Genomic DNA, 24,425 nt, shown 5'->3' with positions numbered 1-24,425 from the left:
TTTTTCTGGAAGTCGCAAAAAAAATAAGAAAAACTGGGACGTGGGCAGATTAAATTGGACTTATTCATGAATAGGGGGTGGGCGAGGGACGAAAACAGGAAAGAGGCAGCTTTAGGGCGGTTTTAGTCTCTCCCTTGCCTCCCTCTTACATTTTGACTTACTTACTCCTATTTTCGTACGAAAATTTGGTTGGATCAAAGCTGATCTAGCCAATCTTCTTGGGATAGATACAAGAAACTTGTTTTTGTTTTACAAGACTAACTCTGACGTCTAGACGGAATACGGGGAAAGAACACTACAGTACTGAAGTTTTTAATCAACTTTTGACATTCTTCCTTACAATGACATGGCCAACAATATAAATTATACTTCATCTTTATTCTCAGAGACTACGAGCAATCGCGAGAAGCGGGAAATGTTAAAGCGAAAACTAGGGGCGATGCACGAGGAAAAAGAGTTCTCAAATTTCCCGCAGTCATTTTTCCCCGGCCCTCGTTCTTTTTTTTTCGTCCCTTTTATTCGTTCTATGCAGGAAGCTAGTTATTGCTCGTGGGTTATCTTCACATGAAATCCGCCGCTCGCATTCTTTTCCCCGATTTTAAATTCTGCAGATTCTTCAACTTATTAAGAATCTGTTTATCATCTGACACACGAGTCTGTTCTAACGAATGGCTGGAAACACCATTTCCTTTCGCTTTCTTGTCGAGTTTTTCCTTCTCATCGTCCCGATGTTTACTTTTATTCTTGTGTTTGTGTTTTCTCTTCTCCTTGTGTTTACGTTTGCGTTTTGAGCGATACTCCTCCTCACTGTCCGATGAATCGGAATAGCGTTTCTTTGAGTCCTTTCGTTTGTCTTTTCGTTTTTTACGTTCGGAATCTTCTCTACTTTCCGTTGTCTCAACGCGGTTTTTTTCTCTGGAGGAAGTATGCGAAGACGGGTGATGGCGACCCCTGGGGGGTGGTGCTGGGCCGAACATTTCAGGAGACAAGTCAACTTTTCCACTGTCTGTATTTTTTGTAACCTCGGCTTGCACCTCAATTGTTTTCAGTTGTTCTGTTTCAACAGGCTTGCTGGACAAACCTTGATCTAAAGTTTTATCAATAGAAGTAAAACGACTTGCCAAGCTGCTTTCTTCAGTTCTTGCAACAGTATGGCTACTCGAAGCCCCTTCGGGCGGATTGTTCTGCGAAGACTGAATCGATAAGAGTTCGGTTTTTGTTTCTTCTTGTCCGACTTCGTCTTCGTCGCTTGCTCCCGATTCCTCCGAAGATGAATCAGCGAATATCGCCTTAAACAAATCCATATTTGGCCGCTTTGGAGCAGAATTTGCTTCTTTATTTTCTGTTTCTTTGCTTGGATCTTCTTTTGTTTCACTCACCGAGTTCAAAACAGTTGTGGTTTCCGATTGCGCTTTCGTAGGTAGCTCTGGCTTTGCCGACTTTAAGTCGGAAGGCGTCGATGTCGTTCCGAGCTTTTCCGACTTATCGTCGTTAGAACTCGTCGACGTGTGCTCATAAGTCAAAGCACGAGGTTCTTGCGGTACTATAAAATCTCCAAGTGTAAACTTTGGTCTTCGAACTTTAGGTACACCCACAACACGGGATCCAGGGTATGGATTGGGAATATTGAAGCGCTTACATAAAGTATTCTCTGGATGCCATTCAAAGCTATCCCGAGTTAGTTTCCCAAACATTTTCATGTTGGCCGCCTTTGCTTGGTCAGAAGAATCTGATGATTCTTGAGCCGGTACGTCTTCGTATGCTGTTCTGTGATCGTCTAGTTGCTTAGCAGAAGTAAATCTGGCAGCCATTGTGGAGTTCAAAGGTCTATACAACGCAGCAGAGCGGGCGAATTCTTCCTTTTCTCGTTCTCTCTCCCACTCAGTCAAGCCACTGTAAGACAAGATATGTACTGTGAACGACAAGATCACAAATGTAACTCTAAAGTAATTTTAAACGCTGCAAAACACCCATTAATTCCGTTCTGAGCGTTGCCCCTATAAAGAAAATTGGGGGCCACACGAGGAAGAGAAAGCTACTTATCTGAATGCAAAAAAGAAACTACGAGGAGTAACTTAAAAGAAACAGAGCAAGTGCTTCTGTACACAAAGAATCGCTGATCAATCTGCTCGTTAAACAAAAGTGGATTTTGGTAATACAGTGGAACCCCGATATAACGATATGCCAAGGGGGCAGTAAAATTATATCGTTATATCGAGGAATCGTTATATCGGGGTTCCGTCCCATACATTTTACTACTGCCGGGACATAACATATTCATCGTTATATCGGGAATATCGTTATATCGAAGATCGTTATATCGGGGTTCCACTGTAGAACCGAACTGTTTTCGATAGCTATCGCAAGAACAACGAACGTTAATCCGTCAGTTCGTCGTTCTAAAGGTCACCACGTGACTTAGCCATCCCTCTCTCTGGAAAAGTGCGGGCTCAGTAAAATCTTGGAGCTAATACAGTTATTGTTACCTTTAATGGACAATGATCTATGGAATTTGCAAACAAGGAATGGTACAGATTCAAGGAAGATGGTTTGAATCATTTCTTGCTTACCTTTCATGGACCTGTTCAGAAGTCTTCTCTCCTTGTCTGAGCTTCAAAAACTCTTCATACCGGGCCTGCTTGGCAGAATCTTTTACAAATGGCTTAAAACTGCTATGAGCAGACCAGCGACTAGACGACCAACTGTTTTGCTTTGAATCACTCGCTGTGGAACTTGCTGCCACAGAAGGACTTATACTGGAAGTTTTCCCTGCAGTTTTCTCCTTCGACACTGTCAACACACGCTTCTTATCCTCTTCGGAAAGATACTCAAACACTGACTTTTCAGGTGCTGGCAGTGGCTCTTCTCCGAGCATTTCTCCTCTATCTGATGCAGTTAAAATCTTTCTCTTTGGTACAGCTTCTTCTGAGGACTTTGGCTCCGTTTTAGAATCATCAAACTTGTGAGTGCAGTCAAAGCCACGTGGAACCACAGGGGGAGGGAAGGGTTTCATTGCATCCGTGGCTTTGGGTTTGGCCGTGAAAATTGACAATGCACCACCTGAGTGTAAGAAAAAATGTCAACAATTTAGTCCCAGGATTGAAATGTTAATTCTCTTTAATGATTTCTATATATCTGTTGATGCAAGTTATGAGAAACTGGTTTTACATCAAGACAATATTGACAATGCACCACCTGTGTCCAAAGAAGGATAACTATTTAGTCCTTGGATTAAAACTTTAATTCTCCTAACTAAACTTATTTTTATATGTTGCTGTAAGTAGACGTAATGACAATTTATTGATACACCAAGACAAAAGCCTACAATAGTAATCCTTGTAGGTATGCAGTAAGGTTAGACACAATAATCACGTTATTGCCTGTCATCGCAATGATTCCCAGGCACTAGGCAGAGGACCAAGATGACTGACATTTCAGGATATCGTTTGTTTTTCATTTTATGAAATCAATGTGAGAAATGTAACATGCCATTATATACATATCACCTGATGCAAAACACCTGGAGGCATTGTGATTCACAGTGATTAACAATATTACAGTAAAACCCCGATATGACAAAGTGTCAAGTGGCAGAAATATTGTGGTCGTTAAAATGGCAGCTCGTGTTACCGGAATTCTGTTCCAATACACTTTACAAAAAATACAGTTTACAGTTGGTAAATTTTGGGTCGGTGTAGGAATATTGTTTGCTATACCAGGGGCTTTGGTATACAGGGGTTCAATATACCAGGGTTCCCATGGTTTAGACTAAAAGCTCAAGCCTTCTAAGAGCAAAAAGTTGTTGTATCAAAAATGTAAGAGCCTTTTAAATGCAAAGATTTGCAAAAGCTCGCACATATGTAGTTTCTACTTCAATGTGTCATACAGCACTGTGACTGAGCACTACTGAGTGTCATGAAAAAACAGACCTCTGGCATTTTCTTTAGGTGGGCCAGTCCAGCCATGGAGTCCAGTACTTGCATCAGCTCCAAGTTCTAAGTCATAATTAGACATGTTGTCTACTACATAGATATTATCATCAGTCTCCTCAAATGCACCTACACCAAATGCCTACAACAATGTACAACATACTATGGTCAAACCCTGACAACAAAAATATAATGTGTTAGCACAGAAATTGTTTCAATATTAAGGTTACTACATGCATGAAGACCTTTGCAGACTCAGGATTTTCAAAACAAGCTGGCAACTTAAATGCCAGAGTTCTGCAAGCTACTTGATTATTTGTTGCTGGTTACTCTACAAACAAGCTGGGCGTCACGGCCACCTACTTTTCCTAATAATAATAATAATAATAATAATAATAATAATAATAATAATAATAATAATAATAATAATAATAATAATAATAATAATAATAATAATAATAATAACAACTTTATTTAATGAGGGTTACACATTACAGTTAAAAACTGAAAAACCTGTGGCCCTCCCCTAGAATAAAAGTTAATACTACTACAAATATATTATCAATAAAAAATGAAAACAGATAAAATAGATAAAAACTAGATAAAAATACAAACAGTAATTTGGGTGTGACAGTATAAAAATTTAAAAATTATGACATGGGAAAGCTATCTAAGTCGGCATAACCTTCCTTAATAAAATTACTATAATTATGTTTAAAAGCCTTAATGCTAGTGCTAGTTCTAATATATATAGGCAAAGAGTTCCAACATTTAGTGGCTGAAACAAGAAAAGTTCTTCCACCTTCCGTTTCACGGTTATACCGAGGACAGCGTAAAGTAATATCACCATAGCGCGAGGTTCTGGTGGACATGTCATTGACACTTACAAGTCTGTTCCTTAAATACTCTGGGCATTGTCCATTTTCCTGTTGCTGACACCTACTTCAAAACATTTTGAAATTCCTGAGACATAATTCTACAAAGAAAAGGGGACTTGAAACAAGGGAGCTTTAATTGAGGGGATCAAAAAGGTGGCATTATACTGCCAGTACAATGTACCTCCCCAGAGATGCCCTTCCGTCCTACTCTCCTTGATACAGGATCAATACCAAGCCAGTTGTCTCGACCCAGCAGTGCAGTTGAAGGATCCAATCCTTTGTAACCAAGTCCGTGTTTGTCATCTTTTGGAGTAAATGTAAACACATCAACGTCTTTTGGTGCAAAGAGCAGACCAACAGCAAAAACATCCTCTTCTTCGTCATCATTGCCAGTGGTTGTTTGTGACGAAGACAAACCAGGTGGGAGAGGGCAACTATACACCTACAAAAACAAAACTTTTTTAATAATCCTTCATTAATATGTTTGTGGATTTAGCCCTATTAAGTGGCTACACGATTACACATACAGTTCAAAATACAAATAATATTAAGAAGCCAAATACTCTGTGACTATGTAGTTGTGTTTTCAAACATTTGCCTGCTAGGTTGGGCATTGGTGATTCTCAAGCTAAATGATTTTGTAATCCATCATTCACTATGATGCTTATGGTCCTTGTGTCAATTCCACAACCTTTTGCGGATAACGTATTAGCAGAAATAGAAAGAGTAATTTTAAACTACACCGTGAGGAAGAACACATTAGCATTTTCTTTGCTTTGTTGTTTAACCTTTTTTTTCTTTAAAATCCCAAAGAGGTGGGGTAAGGGACACTCTGTGAAACCCTTACAGGGAGGAGCATTTCACTGTATAAACTGCCGCCATAGAACCACAGCACTGTTCATGCTGAGAAGTGTGCTATTCAGTCTAACCAAAGTGCAAGCCGGCAAGTTTGCAGTCTGCCACTGTTGCACACCACTTTTCGACTGGCATGTTTATTATTCTGCAGTTAAGGATTGATTTTTCACCTTTTTCTTTGTTCTCCTCTCTCGAGGTCCAACTCCTTGACCTTCTTTCCACCCCATCTTCTTCAGCAGTTCAACCCCCACGGACATTTTAACTGGCACTACGAGATCCTGCAGTAGGGGTCCCCCAGGGATAATACCTTCTGACACATCAGGAGTCACAAGCCGTTTACGTCGATTTTGTTCATTTTCCTGCGACAAGAATTGTTCCTTCGTGGTGATTCTTTTCGGCGCGATTCCAAATTCACCCAAATCCTCATCGTCCATAAAATCTTCAGGTCTTTGTGATCTTTGTTCGAATTTTTTCGAACGCGATGACACGAACGTCGATGGCTGCCAACCTTCTTTCGTCCCAACCGAGTTGAAATATCCCGCAGAAAATCCGCCGGTAAAAGCGCCATGAAACCGTCTCCTGCCTTCAGTATCTGTGACAACTTGCTCGTGTATCGGTACCGCCTTTTTACGTGGTGCATCTTCTTCTAAGGGCTCGAATGGAGATCCAAAACTCGCGAGCGTATCTTCATCGTCGCTAGCCGCCATCTTGAAATTTCGCTACCTTGAAAACGCATATTTTCGCGGGATAAACCGCTGATTGTTACCTGCGCGCAAGGCATGATGCTTGATGTCAATCTGATACATAAACAAAGGTTGCTAAGTTACGACAAAGATGGCGGGCAAGGAGACACGAATTTGTTAGCTGCGAGAAATTCTTTATTTATTCTATACTGGAAGGATAATCAAGATAGACTTTCACGTAAGTAAGAAAATTAGATAAACCCTTTTCTTGATTTATCCTTCTGATTGAAAATATGAGGCGTCTACAAAGCAAAGGGAATTTCGAAAATTATTTTGCGTATTGCTTTACGAAATATTCGATATGTTAGCTCTTTTCTTGCAGTTTTTGAGCATATTTACGTTTTAAACGTCTAAAGTGTGCTTCCAGGCTAAATGATTTTGATTAAAAATCTAAACTAAGGCTTATTGTGTTTAGATACAAATGTAGGCTGTTGCAGAGCTTGTACAAATGCTATGTTTCAAATTCCAACAGTTTAAACAAAGTGCCCCGTCTAACTATTATCAACCTTTAATCAGGTTTTGATTTCAAGATGTTGTCCAGTTTGGATGCACTACACATTTCAGCTGTGTTGGAAGACTCTGTAGATCAGCTGGCGATCTTAGGCCACATCATGCCACCTACATTAGAAGGAAGGCCTGAAGCTGCACAAATCGTGGATGATGAGCTCGGACAAATTTTGCAGGATCAAAGGGATCTGGAGTCCAGATATGAAGCGGTGAGATTTCAAGATAGTATACCACTTTTCCCAGACGTCATTTTTTGGGCGGTTCATGAACCGTTTGTTTCGTGACTACTCATGGATTTAAAAGAGTGATTGCCTGATGAGGAAGTTGATGAAACCTGATGTACAGTCCACTCTTTCTTTACGGACATTTCTGTAAGACGGAAACCTGCTGTTGGTCCCATCCCCGCTGTTTTTCAGTCATTTAATGATGTAACTAAACTCCCTATGAAATGGACACCTCTCTAAAATTGACAGTTGGAGCCAGTCCCGATGGTATCCAACAGTGTGTGAAACAGGCCAAAAGAAAAGCCATTTCGGCAGACACCTGAGATCAATAGTATATTCCATAACCTGGTAAACCATTGCCACATCATATTCCAATGCAGCTTCTCCAAATAATCAGATCCCATTCTCAGTAACTACTCCTCAATCTGCTGCAATCTCTAGCCTACTTGTTGACCATCTCTGCATTATTGCTTCTACTCTATCACGAACTTAAAATGCCAAATCATGGGGTAAAGAAGCAGCTCTTTACAGGTCTCACATTGAATAGCTTGCTATCCTCCGAGAGAATAATAGATGAAACAATAGGAGCAATGCTCCTACATGTAGTCCCCCAATCAATTAATTGCGAGTATGTACTGTACCTGCTACAGTAGAGGACCAGTAGAATTACAAGCTTACAAGAACTGCTAGATATGTCACTACTGAAATTATGTAATACATTTTCATTAATCTTATTATTTTTTATTCATTTGGTGCAATTTCATGTGTTGCAGATGATGAGTAATAGAGATGATCCTAATTCTAACAACAAGAGTCAGCTAAGAGTAATGGATGATACACAACTGAATTCTGTTGCAAGATCCTTACGAGACAGTACCAATGGTATGTACCGGTACATACTGAATGATATGCTTGTGCTAGCCATGGGTGGGGTGGGGGAGGGTCAGGAGAGAATGTAGCAGTTATTTAAGATTCAAATGATGTTTTTTTTGCACAGTTAACCCTACTTATCTTATACCTGTCACTATGGGCCACTCAACCCTTCTTAGACTAAGTGCCAAAATTTAATACCTCATACCTCACCTATTGTGTAGCGAAAAGGACGTGAAATTTACTCGTACACAAAACTTCATATCTTTTTCTTGATGCAAGAAGTGAACATCATGCACTAGACAAGAAGGGGTATAATTGGTTTTAAATTAGTAAAAGATTGATAAGTCATCGTTATGTCATTCAATGTACACCAATGGTGTATTTACATTAACATGGTATTAAATCTTAATTTGTGGTGGGATGAGGAACTTTCATATGATGTGGAGTGAGCAAGGCAGATGTTACAGGGGTGCTAGAACCTCTATGTTGTGGTTAGGAGAGCACCAATATGTGAGGACATGAGGATCGAGATCGAGGAGTGGTATTTAAGATAGTGAGGTGTAGATGAAGCATCCATTGTGAACCTAGCATGGTTGGTTGGGCAATGACACACCCATTGGATGCCTTTGAATTGATGTCCTGGATGTCCTGTTGCCATAGTCATCAAAATCTCAGCATCTACTTATAGTGACTCCTGTTATTAACTGCTAAATAAAGGATTACAAACTTAAGTTGAACTGGAGAGTCTTAGCTTTCCACTCCCAGTAGCCTTTATTTCTGGCTTCCACCCCCTTTATTGCCCACTTCTGACACTGTCTTCTTGGCTACTGTGCAATATTGCACTATTTTTTCCTGATCCAATACCCGAGCTCCAAGTTGCAATGCTTATTTTCTCTCAGTTCCTGCCCCACCTCCCTGTCCCCATCTCATATCCCCTGTTAGCAAGCATGGCAGGTATACAAAGAGGAGGGGGAGGGAGGGGAAACATGCTCGTGTGTGTTGCAGTATAACTGTTTCATACAAATGTTCTCATTAGCACAGTAGACAGTGCTAGATCTTCTTGGCACTCAAAAATTTAAGTTAGTTCAATAGTAAATTAATTAATTGTTGTCTTCTGTTTTTTTTTTTCCATGCAGCACTAAACAGAAGTTTCCGACAAAACCCCTTAACAAATGACAGTCTATCAAAAATTCAAGCTGATAGGTAACTTCTTTATTTATTAAGCAGTTAACCATTTTAAGCTATACACTACAGCATTGAGGAGTTTTACCAGGGCAGTGTCATGGTGTTGGGGAGAATGAGGAACAGCAGTGGAAACACTTGTCTACTTTCTTCTCTTTTCCTCATTCTCCTCCTCATTCCTCATTCAGTTTTGTGTAACCATAAATCTATGCAAACATGGAAAACATTTTTAGTCGGTTGAAAAATTGTTCACTAATTTTTATTTTCTGTGGTAATCATTGTTCCTCCTCTACAAGGTAATCACAATCATTAAATTATAATCATTGTGATGATGTGCACTTGGTTTTTTCAACTTGGAAAAAATCCAGCCAGTATTTAGTACCAGTTGTGCTGCAATAGCACAGGCCTGCAATACATGCAGAGAAAGTTGCCTATGTTGCTCTCTTTACATGCATTGTATGCTGATGATGTTAGGGAATATTACTTCTCAAGATGAACATTTTGTTTTAATCTAAAAATGGATTTTCAATTGGAAACTAAGTGCTTCAGCTGATAACAACACAGACCAAACAGACATAAAGTAAAAATACAGTTGAACTTCCACTTATGGACACCTCCCATGATGGGACACCTCCTGTTTGGATACCCATCATGGGTCACCTATCATTTGGACACCCATCATGGGACACCTCCTGTAGGCAGTCACTAAAATATGGTCCCAGCACACAAACACTACAGTTTTAACCACCCATAAGCAGACACCTTTGCTAAGTGGACACTCTTGTCTGCGAGGTTTGACTGTACACTAGTAAATTCCACTGACATGTCATTGCATCTTTATTTATTAAGTTCAATAATTTTAAAAAATTCCACTATCAGTAATCAAGATTCAATGAAACATTCTACAATGTACATGTAATAAAGGCAGCCATTTCTATATTTCTGTAGAAAATTTCTCCAGGATGTTATGGAGGAGACACTTGCTGAAGTTGTTGCCAGCAGGTCGTTTGACTCGCTTGTCAAAGCTGTAAATACAGAGAAGGAAAAGAAAGCAGGACTTCAACAAACTATACTCAAGTAAGTTAAATTAATTAATGGATTGTTCTTGGCTAAATGTGTATTCAACATGTGTTGAGTGTGCCCATTGATTCCAAGAAGTCGGGTCAGTAAGCATAATAAGTTGCTGACTGGCCAGCCATGACAAATGTAAATAAATGACCTTTACTATTCCTCGTACCTCAAGTCTTTGTCCCTTCTGCGCAGGCTTGAAGAAACGAGCTCCTGACCGCTTGTCAAAGGGAACAAAGACCCTGGGTACGGGGATGTTAAGAAGCTTGAGAGAACAACACTGGCTATTACAAAAGGCAGGGAAGCTTAAGTGAACCACATCATAATAATAACGCTTTAATTGGGTTTTTCTCCCTTTAGGAAGAAAAAAGAATTCAAAACAACTCTTGTAACCTTGGAGAGCATTATCCAAAGCTTAAACAAGACGTTTTGAGTCTTGAGTGCTTTTTATGTAATTTTTGGCATCAGTTTTGTTTATTAATTTATTGTGTTCAACTTAACAGGGAGGAAGAAAGTCGCAAACTTGTGAAAACTCTCCAAAGGCAATTGGGAGATGTGAAAAAAGAGAAAGAAAGTGAAATTCAGGCGAGTCTCAAAAGGCATTCTTTAAAATCTTGATCGTTAGATGTCGTTTTTGCCTTACTTCGCCTTTATTTGCAGAATATTTTGTTGGCAGATTTAGGTTGGGTTTTACAATAAAAAATCATTTCAAGATACTAATGAATTTTTTTGTGAACAAACAATGCAGCAAAGAAATGAAATGATTGCCCATCTTAAAGATCAGCTACAAGAAATGAAGGCTAAAACGAGCATGGAAGGAAAGTACATCAAGAAAGACGCTGAGGTAAAATTTTCAATGTTGTACAATCCAGAAAGCTATCATTTGGGCCAAAAAAAACCCAACAAACTGTCATTTGTCATTCTACAAATGACAGAAGCGAGAATGACTAATGATGACAACTTGGATGGAAACGGATTACAATATCGTCAAACTTGAAATCAAAAAGACACGCTCACATTTTCAAGTGTCCTTAAACTCAGCAAAACTCCAATTTTTTCCGTTTAGGTATAGTACGTTTTAGTAGCGTTTTTATTCCATAAATTTAGCAGGGAGAAACTTTCTACAGCAAATAAGCCAGAAAGAGCTCAGGGAACCTATTAATCTCATTTAACTTTTGCGTTTTGCATTTTGCCTGTTTTAGGTTCGCGTAAGTTGCACTCAAAAACGATGTCAGCAAGGAGAGAACTCTTTGAAAGAAGATCTTGAGGTAGGAGTGTCTCTATATGCTGAACAATCTTCTGGGATGTTCACGGATGTTTTCACGCCATGAACGAACTCCAATAAAACCAATTCTTGCTACTCTCCACAGCCGAATCTTTTGTAAATTCACTTGTAAATGAAACCAAGATTTGAACTCAATCAATTAAAGTGATATTTTCTGTTGCTACCGGCATCAGACTATACATTTTAACGGTAGAATACTTTACAATTGGTTCATTGAGATTATAGCGATCTAATTAAGCCATTCTCACTGAAAAACTAAGGTTGCGCATGATAAAATCAGATTGAGCTTAATATTTGTCTACAACATCACCATACATTGTTCTACTACTTACCGTGTCTCTCAGCTTTATGAACCAAGCACGGTTTTGTTAGAATTCATTGCTGGACCAAACCATTGCATACACGACTGTTTGTTAAACCGCGTTCACGTTTTGCTGGTTCAGGATTATCCAAGCAATCCTTTCCTTGCACTTCATAATCTTCCACAATGGGATAGTAGCTGTTTATCCGCTGATTCTTGTTTCTTTTCTTGTTGGCAGACGTTGCGCTACAAAATAGACGAAGAAGCTCGAGTTAATGCTGAAATTGAGACGTATTTACGCCAACATCATCAAGTGAGTGGACATTATCCTCGCATCACGGTCATTTCGAGAAGAATGAAAACTTAGCGCATATTATAACCTGTCATACAAAGATTCCCTTCCCTTTTCACTCGGAAAGAAGGAAAAAAAAAGGATTAATAAAAGGGGAATAGGAATTTGCAGTGGCATTTCCACAGAAATTCATCCACTTTTTCCACTGTTTCCGATCGAATTGGAATTTCGAAGAGTTGATTTTTGTCGAGGGAGGACAACCGGAGAGCCGGGAGAAAAAACCCTCGGAGCAAGGACGAGAACCAACATTGGTTGGGCCACATTGGTTGGTGGCGAGCGCTCTTACTACTGCGTCAGTGCTCCCCACAAAAAAAAAAAACGTTTTCTTGAAAATATATTCAGATTTTGTTGCAGTCCAAACAGTTTACAGATTTTAAGAAGAGACGTTAAAGGCATTTTGCTGCTATTTTTGCAGATATTGGAAGAAAAAGTCGAATACTGGATGGAAAAATATGACCGCGATGTTGAACAGAAACAACACGAGTTGGACGTTTTGAAGGTTTGTATTCCTGATAAACATCAAATTTCTCCTCATAGTATCAATACATTGCAAAGCAGACAGGTAATGAGAATAAAGCAAATCATCAACTAGGGGATATTGTCTTGATTTGCCACAAAATTCTCAGAACTAACATTATAATAAATGTATACCATTAAGAAAGGAGAATTTAATGTTTCGTCTATGATTGTTTTACTTTTAGGCGTCCAAAGCTAATGATCTTGCAAAGCTTCAGGAACTCACGCAGAAGGTAAGAAACTGCAAGCCTCGGTTGCCCAAAGGGGGAGGGGGCGGGGAATAAACCCATATCCACTGGTTCATTCACTATCTGATGGATAGCGTGGTTGGTGTTGTAACACATCTACTGAACAGCGATTTATCCAGTGCGTAGCGTTATACGTCTTATAAACAACCTGTTCTAGCTAATTGTTTTCGGTTTTTTGCCATCAACTATCTATGCCACGCTATACAACACTGCTGCTGTTTGCTGTTGACTGAATGGATCATTAAGTTTTTATCTGTAATCTGTTAGGATATTTACAATAGATAGTTTTAATTTTACCATCCGGTGTTGTTATATGCACACATGTAAACTTTTTTGGACGGAAGTAGTATCTGTTATTTAACGTGGGCAACGGTAGTTTCAGCCTCGTTCCCAGGGTCTTTCGCTCCCCGCCACCTCTCTTCTTCCGCTCGGGGAAAGAGAGAAGCTCTGCGGTACTTTTTATTTCTTAGCATAAAATATCACCTATTGCATAGCGAAAATGAAGTGAAATTTACTCGTTAGGAATAACTTCACGTCTTTTTCGTGATGCAAGAAGTGAACATCTTGAGCAAGACGAGAAGTGGCATCGTTAAGTAACTAATAAAAAAAATTCTTATCTCGCACAAACACAACACTGACCCGGGCCAGGGCTCGAACCCGGGCCGCTCGATCCGGAATCCATCGCGCTAACTATTAGGTCCTCCCGCCACGTATAAACGCCGGGGGCGTTTATTTAAAACTTGGCCTCAGAGACCCGGCGTTTATTTGAAGCCGGCGTTTAATCGGGGTCCGGCGTTTATTTATGAAGTAAAATTTTCAATCATTTTTAAGTTGATTTATTATTTCACATTCTTCGAAACCCATGAACAGTTTGTCGTGGCGGGACGTTGTATCCCTTGGACCCGACCTCAAATTATGTCCGTTTTTACGACTGAATTTATTCAGGAGTATTGTGGGTAGCCATGGTTGGTCGGTTGGTCCATCATCTGTAAACTTCTCATTGCAACTCCGCTGACCAGCAGATATACTTGTAGAAATAGAGTAGTAAGGCGGCCGTATAAAAGCGGCCGTATAAAGGCGGTCTTTTAAATTTAAAGGGGTTTACAAGAAAAACCAGAAGCAAAGAAACAAAATATGGCTGGCAATTACGTGAAGAATTAAGTAATCGACCGCCAAAACTGAGTGAACATTGAGAGCCAGTAATCTGCATTAATCGATCGATTACTTTCGTGTCTATCTTTCGAGATAGCGTAGTACATGTAGTCGAATGTAGAAGCATTCGAAAACTAAATCGGGTTTCACATAAGCTTCATAAGCGATGGATCTATCTAGAAACCAGAGCGTTGGCTAAAATCGAGTGCGTGGCTGCTTGTTCCCAAGAAAAGGAAAAGCTTTTCAGATGAAACAGCACAATATTACATTTGTACCTGAATCAGTCTATTAGGATTATTTTATTTTTTTACAGCGTTATTACTTAACAGCCTACATTTAAATTATTCTGCAATGCATAACTACGGAGCGATATTATAAACAAACCATTTTAGTGCTATGGGTTAAAAAAAGAAAAAAAAAAGGAAAAAAGAAAAAAACTATCTCCTCTAGGATTCGAACTCGCGACCCCTCGATCCGCAGTCAGATGCCTACCTGACTGTGCTACTTAGACGTACTTAGTCACGTTAGACGAAAATATCTTATATCAATGTAATCGACATTCCGCCGTTTATCTGTTATCATGTGCATCAAAGGAATGTTTGAATCACCTGCTGCTCATAAATTTTCAAGGAATGAAAACTAAACTTTTAAACTTGGCAAAAAAATTCAGTCGTGGCTCGAAGAGCTCTTTGATTCTCATACATACGGCATTACATACGGCCCGTGTATATTGTAATCAGTTTTGTGCAAACAGAACAGCTAGCAACTTGGAACAAGGCGGCCTTGAAGTCCCTATTACTGTTCAATGCGCGATTTCCACCCAGAAAGCACAATTTTTGACAAGGCTAAAACAACTGATAAACAAACGCTGGAGGGATCCTCGCAATTTTAGCGACAGCGAGCACTACAACAAAAGAAAGAGAGTGCGTAAAAAACAAAAAGAGCATGGCGGAACATTGACTAACATTACTATATTTTCAATTTTGTGTTGTTCTACGTCATAAACCGCAGTTAATGTTACGCCAGACTTATTCGTTAAACATTAATTAAAATAACAAAAGCCGTATACCATATAGTACGCGTCATATCAGTGCTTTTCTAGTGAATATCTTCACTTATTGGATCGACTCAAATAAACGCCGGGACCCCGAATAAACGCCGGGGGCGTTTATTTAAAACTTGGCCTCAGAGACCCGGCGTTTATTTGAAGCCGGCGTTTAATCGGGGTCCGGCGTTTAATCGAGAAAATACGGTACATTTACTTTGTTTTTATCCTCAGTACTCCGAGTATGAGAAAGTTGTAATTGAGGACCGCGTTGCGAAGGAGCAAGCCAGACGAAAAGCAGAGCAGGAATTAGAGGAACTCAAGGCTGCGACCAAAGTAAGTTACACAAAGTTAGCTTGTTTCACATAAGTCATTCTTAAAGGAGAAGTTCACTCCAGAATAGCCATTTATTTTCTTTACGCCAATAAAAAGTTTCTACAAAGATACGTTATCCACCAAAATTTCAGCCTCCAACGTGCGCTATAACCCTACGAAATCTTTCTTTGAAGTAGCCCAAAACTCGACAACTGAACGCCGCCATCTTGGAGCTGGTAATGTATGCGTGACGTCAAAGAGCTCAGCCTGAAGTTTGGCGGGGAAATTTAAATACTCGAAACTCCTTATTTCTTTGTATTGGCTTTTGTTTGTCAAAATGTCTGTTTGTGCAGCAAAATTTTGCTCACACAGAGCTCCAAGAAATACAAAAAGAGGTGTTTTATTTTCACCGTCTTCCGATATTTAAAAGAATAATTGCTCAAAAGCGGACAAAAATATTTGTGTGTTCCGAAAACTATGTGGAAGACCTCTTCAAAGTAGATCAGAGATGCAGTCTCCTGGCTGGAAATACCCACAAAAGATAGAAAAAGCCAGACGCAATATAAAACATTTTTAGGAAATCTCCTTCTGTAACTCCCTTCAAACGATATGCAAGCGAAAGAGGGCGAAAGAATAAGGAAAGAATGGAGGTAAGTCATTTTGCTTACCGTGTTTTCTCAAATCAAACACCTCCGGCGTTTATTTCAAACTTGGCGGGGTCCGGCGTTTATTAACGAAGTGCAATTTTCTGTAATTTTTTCAGTCCCGATAACCACGATTTTTCTTGTCGTCCCGGCCGACAAACTGCTCTTGGGTCTCCGAGGATAATTTTTACCAAAGTAACAGTATTGCATACGGCACGTGCATGTGGCAATCAAGATTTGTTACAAACCGAACTGCAGAACATAAACAACCAATGAGTCCATAAACGGCAATGTCGCCAACGTCCTCCGCAGTTATAAACGTTCACTGTTATAAACAGCAGTGCGTCAGTCATGACAACACGAACGCGAACATTGCTGTTTCATTTTGTTTACAGCATCCATCCTAGTTATTTTACGCCGGACTTTCCTTGAACATTACAAAAAAAAAATACCAAAGAAGCAAACCGTACCAGTTTGTCGTAGCAGTGCTATTTAACCCTTTAACCGGCAATCGTACATATGTGTACGAAAAACACCAGCAGTGATTGAAAACACTCTAGCTTTTACATATCTGGGCACATGATATTAATGACTGCTTTTTATGGCAAAGTGATAATTTTCATAGCTTTAAAAGCCAACTAACTGACTACAACTCTTAATTTCTGTTGCATATGGTTGTTTGTTCAGCAGCAAATTTGAAAATGCCCGTTTTCTACGTAACAGGACAACAACAAAAAACACACATCTTTGCCTCCATTTTTTTAATGAAAAAATAATTCTGACTTCAAAAATATACATTTGCAGCAAACTTCAACCCTATTCCCTTCCGTTCAGCAAGGAAATTTCCCATCAATCATTCAGAAGACTCAGCAATTACTATTCGATTAGAGCTATGCTTGCAAACCTGTAATTTCCTCGTTGCTGACCGAAAGGGATGCTTGCACCGATTGCATTCTTTGGAAGTCAGAACTCGTCCAAAATGCCTTGGCAGGTCTTGGAATCCACCCACAGAACGGCCAGAGAGACAACTTTACCCATGGACCGCCATCTTTCGATTCGAATATTTCTGGCGTTCCAATCAAGACAAAATCATCTCTCACCTCTGGTTTCTTTCAGATGCTGGCCTCTACCCACCACTCTAGCTTAATGATGCCAGCCTGGGGGCTTCTGCAGTGAAAAATGACTCGAAAAATCACTTATAAACACAAAACGAGCCAAATCCAAGCCCAACAGCTCGCTTACGAACGAAGCAACTGCCGACTACTGACGTCACAATAAAAATCTGAGCCCTCGGTGTTTCGAAACAGCACACATTTTTACTTGGACTTCTTATATGCAATCACGAAGTTCTACAGAATGTATAAGCCCAAAAAACCCCTTAAGAAAGTCACAGAAATCTGCCGGTTAAAGGGTTAAGAGAGGGTCCATATGAAATCCATGCAATATTAAAATTTGAGTCTACATCGACCCTCTCAGATTTCCTTTATATTTTGCATGGGGCTACATATTGAGATGATAATGCTGTAGGTAGAATATTATCGCAAAATTCTTTAACGTGTGGAAGATATCGTGGTCAACGTGCCCATGGTCGGTTTTGAGCCAAAAAATACCTAAATTTTGACCCATCTTTCGACCAAAATATCTCTGCAAGAATTGAAGCCTTTCATATAAAAATACCACTGTAATTAGTATCACCTAGTACAATTTAAATGATATCATCAAGATTTTTCATCGCTCTCACGTTTAGTAGTAAACCTATTTTAAAAATAAGGTATTTCGGGCAATGCGTGACACTAGAGATTTTAGGGTAAAATTACGTTTGAATATCGCCGATGCGGCGTTATTCTGATGGTTCCATTAGCCATTATTTTGTAAAACATTTACTAAATAATAAATTAAAGTCAAAAAAAGTATGTTAAGTTCAATCGGCACGTATGATTTTAGCGTACAAAAATGTGGTACATGTGAGCAAAACAAAAACAAAGTTCTGAAAGTTTTAGAACGAGTTTCATAACATGACGGATAGGTCGGCTGAGGACGTGAGAAATACCGCTTACATAAATCCAATAAACCTTTTAGCATCTAAAGTGGTTCGTGATGTTAATTATCCGGCTATTTAGTGCCCATAAATACAGACTTACAGCGTGAGAAAAGGTAAACAAGCCACTTGACATGTTCATCATCGATCGAATTCAAGCGTATCTTCACGTGCAGATTGGAAAGAGAAAACGTCGCTCACTCCTGTCTACCTGGTAGTTATAATGTTCACAAACAATTCTGCAAGGATTTAGTTTCCACTTTTCTCGTAAGCGATGGCCTCAGCACTTCACATTTTCATAAGCCTGGTAAGTTACTTTTCACCCGGGCGCCATGTTGTTTTGGACTAGTACCCAGTCTCTCAAGACTTGCCTCAGTGCTCGATCGAAACGCTGGAATGGACCATTGTTTTACTCGAAGCGTAGTATAGTACAGTACAGACGATTTCTTTCCGTGGCGCTCTCTGTCCAAACAATTTTTCCAGCTGCATCTTTCTGCAGACAATGTTTTTTGATGTCTTCAAACAATTTATGTGGGCATTTTGCTATTGCAAACAACATTTTTCAGGATTTTTGATCCCACTTGGCCACTCCTCCAAAAAAATAATGTTGCTTCCCTAACTGAATGTTTGATTTATAGTGTGGATGTCAAAACCATTAATGCCAATTGAAAGGTCTTTCAAAGGCCTTGTTAACAAAATCGAACGACCGCGCAGTTCGATTTTGTTAATAACGCGTATAATTACATACCCAATTGGACTTTACTCAATCTTTATACACTGGGGTTATATCCACCATCTCTCTAGCTCCTGTTCGTACCATATTGCAGATCAATGTGATATATGAAAAAGTTAAAGTAGCTTATACACAATATTACTTTCAAATTAATGAAAACACTTATGAAGTACTAATAAACCTTAAGTGAGGTTCTCTGCGACAAATCGCTTCGTGTGTACTACTTCAAAACGTCCCTGCAACAAGGCGTTTGTTCGGTGCACCTGCAGCGAATTTGGAAGAGGGAGAATGTAAACTAGTTTTTGAATTCAATACATGAAGCTCTCTCATTGGTTAGTTTATATTTTGTCGCAGAAGTGCACACACGCTGCGACAAGGCTGCTTTCACTCATTTTGTCACTGCGATCAGTCGCACGAATTTAAACTGGTTTTAGTTCATGTCTGGTGCAGCCTCGCCCTCGTGGATCATGTCTTTCGTGCGCTGTCGACATGTCGTCATGCTGACGCGTATATTTGCATTCTGCTCGCTTGCTGCAAGTAGTTTCTTTTTCGTTGCTCTAGCCTTCACTATATCCTTCTTTCTTTCATCCGTGCTCTCCACTGGCTTCGGGCAGTGCGACTTAGGGCTTTCCAAAAAGTTGCCCGTAACATCTCAAAAAGTTGCTCCAAATATCCAAAAAAGTTGCTTCTGATAATAAAAGTTGCTCAAAAGTTGCTCCAAAAAATTCAAAACGCTGCTTCTAATCAAGAGAATTTCTCTAAATATATGCAAATTTCCCTTTGATGGTAAGATTTGTTAGCAGTTTTATGCAATTTTACAGCAAAAGAAGTATCTAAACAACATCTTAAGGGGAAAATTTGTTAAGTAACAAGGATTCCTTTAACTGGGAAAAATCGTGAAGATATTGATGACGTCATGTTTGCTGACGAGTTTTGTAATGTTTTATACAGAATGAGCCGAATGTTGAAACGTCTTCAGATGTCCCTCGAAAATCTTCGGCAAACATCGTAAGTCTTCGGAAACGTTCGTTTTGCCTTAGAACAGCACTCGTATAATCTTCGGAAATCTTCGGTCTGGAAATTGCTCAAAATGCAACAAGTTGCTCGAGAGGAAAAAAGTTGGTCCAAGGGGGAAAAAGTTGCTCGAAACATGAAAAAATGCCAAAAAGTTGCCGAGCAACTTGTGGAAAGCCCTAGTGTGACTCAAAGGGCTTCGATGTGGAGCCGTTTTCTATAGCAACCGTCCAAGCACTTACCTCTCAGTCGGGTTTCCGCTTTCGCCTCGGGGCCACTCCGCTGGTGCCTCATTCCTTTTCATTCCCAGCCAAACCCCGCCTTCAATTCGTTGCGTAGCTTAACAGACATTAACGGCAGAGGTCTCGATCCCTGGCGCAGAACAGAAGGACCGTAGACTCTGGGAGCGAGAACGGATCATTCCATCTCAAGTCTCCGGTGCATGCGCACAATTAAACCGGAACCATAAATGGCCCAGAGGGCAGAGGACGGCCCAGTTCGGTCAAGGCTGACGGAAAATGGGCAAGTTCTTGGAACGAAATTTAATATCTAAACTCGTTTACCAACCGCTGGTTTAGGGGAACGAAGTCCCTGGGAACAAGGATCCAGAACAATTTCAACAAATTTGGAATCACCCGTATCTCTGATAGTGCTCCTACTGATTTCCTAATTTAAAGCTAGAATGACGGACCGACGTATCGACGGAATTAAATGTTTGTATAAGTGTAGATCAGCGTGCCTTTTTACAACTCATGATTCGTCTTTGCCTTGACCAGGTTGTTGAAAGTTCGTTTTCAATGACACTCATAATCATACTCTTTTGTTCTATTTTATCTTTCCTGTAGGCAATCCTTAGAATAAATGTAAATGAGTGAAATACTGTAAATGATTTAATAAACGCCCCACTCTCAAATAAACGCCTCCCCCTGAGGTGTAAAATTTGTATTGGAGGCCTCTACTAATAAACGTCCCGTGTCTAATAGACACCCCTGTTCTCCCCGTCACCCCTCCCCCCCCCCCCCGCGTAAACGTTTCATGGAGTAAAAAACACGCAATTTTCTTTAGTTAGTTAATTGATTCACTCGGACATCGAAGGGACCAAAGGAGCTAGCTAGCCAACATGGTTTACCCCGATGCGATGACGATGAAGACATCGATATCGAACAATCTGTGAACGACATCTTTAGGCTTTGCATTAGAAAAGATTAGAGTAGTCTCCTACTCACGAAATCTGTTCCTATCTTTATCCGGGAGCAAACTACGCGTCATATTTACATACTTGTTTGTCTATTTGTTTCGTTACAGTTAGAGTGAAATCATGGGCTCCTGGTGAAATGAATGCCCCTTTTCTACTAAACGCCTCATATTTATTTAAAACTCCTGCATGTAACCCTTAAATTAAAAAGCCCTGGCGTTTATAAGATTATTTACGATAAGTCAGTATTAAAGGCTAATTTTTCGATTTCAGATTTTCAAAATTAAAAAAGGTGGAAAATTAAAGCCATGGCGATTTGTGGCGTATTGGATCGTTTATAGATGACTCAATACATATCCCATGGCCCCTGAATGTCAGGTCCTTCTTGAAAGCACATAAACGAAGCCATGACAATCGCAATATGATCTGAGTCAGAGTGAAATTTGAGACATGAAATTTGAGATAAAATTCACAAGTCGGTCTGTCACGCAATCAACTATTGTCGGTGTTCTTCGAAGAACGACAGCCCCAAAAACCACTTGCAATTGTGCCGCAGATTCTTACTGGATGAAAACGATGACTACATAATTTCTTTGCAGTGGAAACATGTTTTTTGTATGTGAACAAAACACGCGACCGAATTCTAAAACAAGTCGGTTTTCATGATCGGTGGATATTATATTTGATGCCTCGCCGCCAACTTGTTTTGATAACATCTGTTCTTAAATTACTATGGTGCTGGCAAATACGGCAAAACGCAGCTTACACACCAAGAGGGCGATGCCAAAAACCCTTGAAGGAAATGACTTTTATGCAATGATGCTTGCTTGTGGGGATATCTTTCAAATTGGTGCAGTACGACCAGCAGGTCGGTATGACCTTTGTGTTCGTTTGAATTTGTTTAATTTGCTTATTACCAGCCAACGACTTCCAGTAGTTTAAACTACTAACGATTTAAAAGTATTTTTATGCAAAAAGCTTCATAACGATGTTTTACTTCTTATAGCAACATTCTATTAAGTTTATATTTTACAAACTCTGAACTTATCACGATTTCCGTGTTGAGCTCATTTGCATATTGTCACGAAGTTAACACCATTTATTGATGCGAACCTGTAATTCCTCTTAAACTTAACAGAGATTTTATTTGATAAATAGAGACACCATTTCCTTGGCAATCTATTGATACTTTCAAATTCGATTGAAGAAACGCCGCATGTCTACAAACAACGACTTTTGAAACCCCACTTTTTTGATACGAATTGAATAAGGAGATTTGGAATGTTGCTTTCAGCCAAACGCAGCAAATGACACAAGTTTACTGAACGTTTTTCTATTGTTCGGGACTTGATTTGTCTTATGTAAAAGTTTCGTATCATTTCTTTTTATATTTAGCCTGTAGCAGGGGATCAAACATGGTGAATATTTTTAGGTCAAATTTAAGTACTTTCCACTGTCTGACAGTTTGATTGACATTTCTCCAAAACAATAAACAATTGAACCAAAATATTGCACATGGTTAATGTACTAGTGAAGTTACACAAGTGTGCCAAATTTGAGGGAAATCGGTGAGATGCGCTGTAGACTCGCCTGCATGGTTCTCGTGCGGACTCACTCTTAAGAGAATATATTTACTTGTTTGCTCGACCGCAAATAAACGCCGGGACCTCGATCAAACGTCCCCGGCGTTTATTTAAAAGTAAGCATTTTTGACCCGACGTTTATTTATACGAAGCCGGAGTTTAATTGATGACCCGCGTTTAATCGAGCAAATACGACGACGGCAAATATTAAATTACAGCATGAACAAAAATTGACTTACATTGGCAACAACACTTCTCAGAATAGAAATAACAAAACGGGCTAAGTTGTTAAAAATTTTGTATGTAATGACTGGGTTGTACATGTAAATAAATATAGAAGGAGAAAAAGACAGAGAAAAAGATACAAACAAGTAATAAGTTTAGTTAAAATTTTGCTTGACCTAAAATGAAATAATTCAAACATTTCTAGCTCAGTCAGTCAACTACAAAAATGACATAAAGTTCACTTTGGGAGTTGCGATCTTATATTTGATCAAGAAGAGTTTCTCTGGTTGATTAAAAGTCTTCCCTAAAATCAACTAAAAAAAGAAATAACATAAACGCATCATTGGTTGGTATTGCGTCTGTCTCTTTTTGTGTGTGTGGGTATTTTCACGTAGGAGACTGTATCTGTGATCTTCTTCAAAGCAGTCTCCCGTATAGCTGCTTTCGGAACACACAAATATTTGTGTTCGCTTTGGCAGTAATTTTTCGTCCCTACCCATTCTTATTGAATAATTTTTCTTTTAGATATTGAAAGTCGGCGAAAAGATTTTTGTATCTCACTTGTATTTTGACAAACAAACGCCACTACAAAGAAACACGGAGTTTCGACTATTAAAATTTTCCCGCTAAACTTCAGGCTGAGCTCTTTGACGTCACGCATACATTACCAGGCTCCAAAATGGCGGCGTTCAGTTGTCGAGTTTTGGGCTACTTCAAAGAAAGATTTCGTAGGGTTATAGCGCACGTTGAAGGCTGAAATTTTGGTGAATAACATATCTTTGTATAAACTTTTTATTGGCGTAAAGAAAATAAATGGCCATTCTGGAGTGAACTTCTCCTTTAAATGACCATTGTGGCCAATTTTAATTATTTCATCGAAAAGCTCAAACATAGTAGAGCAAAGGAAACGCAGCAATGATGGTTTAATTTTGTAGAGCAGTACTCGACAAATGACAGGAGCCCATTAGAAAGTGAGGATGACTAACGTTGACAAGGATGGAAATGGATTGTTATATGTGTTATCTTCAATTATTTTTCAATGTACATAGTTTTCTTCAAATTGAAGTAAACTTCCAAATAATAGCTAACTCAAGTAGGAAAACAAAGAATTAGTTAAAATGAACCAAAAAGAAAGAAGGATGGTTAAGATTGGAAAGGATAGAAGCGGATTATGAAAAATGGAATTTAGGCTGAAAGAACTGACACTGTCTTGCTCTTTCAGTTGCAGTCGTGGTGGCGCGGGACCATGGTGCGTAAACAGCTCGGACCTTACAGCAAGAAAAAGAAGAAGAAAGGAAAGAAAGGCAAGAAATCTGGAAAGAAAGGAGGAAAGAAGAAAAAGAAGTAAACTTTAAACACACGAACATAAAGCTTTGTACAGTAACTTGTAATCATTTGTACAGGATCAATAAACGGCTTATAGCAACAACTCAAACTCGTGTAAATTTGCTAATAAAATATCGATTTGAAAAAGAAATGTTCTTGTGTTTTCTGCTTTTCTTTTCGTCAGCGCAAGGAAC

The 24,425-nt window shown here is 39.3% G+C and overlaps 2 protein-coding genes across 2 annotated transcripts; one reads left to right on the top strand and one right to left on the bottom strand.

The window, feature by feature from the left end:
* Positions 1–273: 273 nt before the first annotated feature.
* Positions 274–6,369, bottom strand: LOC144662112 (G patch domain-containing protein 1-like). The gene is made up of 5 exons (XM_078522852.1): positions 5,833–6,369; positions 4,989–5,249; positions 3,930–4,071; positions 2,571–3,060; positions 274–1,893 (listed from the first exon to the last, which is right to left on the bottom strand). Exons 1-5 carry the CDS (start codon positions 6,367–6,369, stop codon positions 561–563), a joined length of 2,763 nt encoding a protein of 920 aa, XP_078378978.1. The 3' UTR covers positions 274–560.
* Positions 6,370–6,429: 60 nt separating this feature from the next.
* LOC144662123 (dynein regulatory complex protein 9-like) lies at positions 6,430–24,382 on the top strand. Its single transcript, XM_078522863.1, has 13 exons — positions 6,430–6,583; positions 6,922–7,121; positions 7,910–8,018; positions 9,146–9,212; positions 10,140–10,268; positions 10,763–10,844; positions 11,008–11,103; positions 11,462–11,527; positions 12,084–12,158; positions 12,613–12,696; positions 12,899–12,946; positions 15,393–15,494; positions 24,128–24,382. The coding sequence occupies exons 1-13, from the start codon at positions 6,442–6,444 to the stop codon at positions 24,251–24,253; spliced, it is 1,326 nt and encodes a 441-aa protein (XP_078378989.1). The 5' UTR covers positions 6,430–6,441; the 3' UTR covers positions 24,254–24,382.
* The last annotated feature ends 43 nt before the right edge of the window (positions 24,383–24,425 follow it).

This window comes from Oculina patagonica, chromosome 8 (assembly GCF_052425735.1).
Source record: "Oculina patagonica isolate OP01 chromosome 8, crgOcupat, whole genome shotgun sequence".
Lineage (NCBI taxonomy): Eukaryota > Metazoa > Cnidaria > Anthozoa > Scleractinia > Oculinidae > Oculina > Oculina patagonica.
Note: the sequence above shows the minus strand (reverse complement) of the source record. Positions and strands in the feature narration are given on the sequence as shown.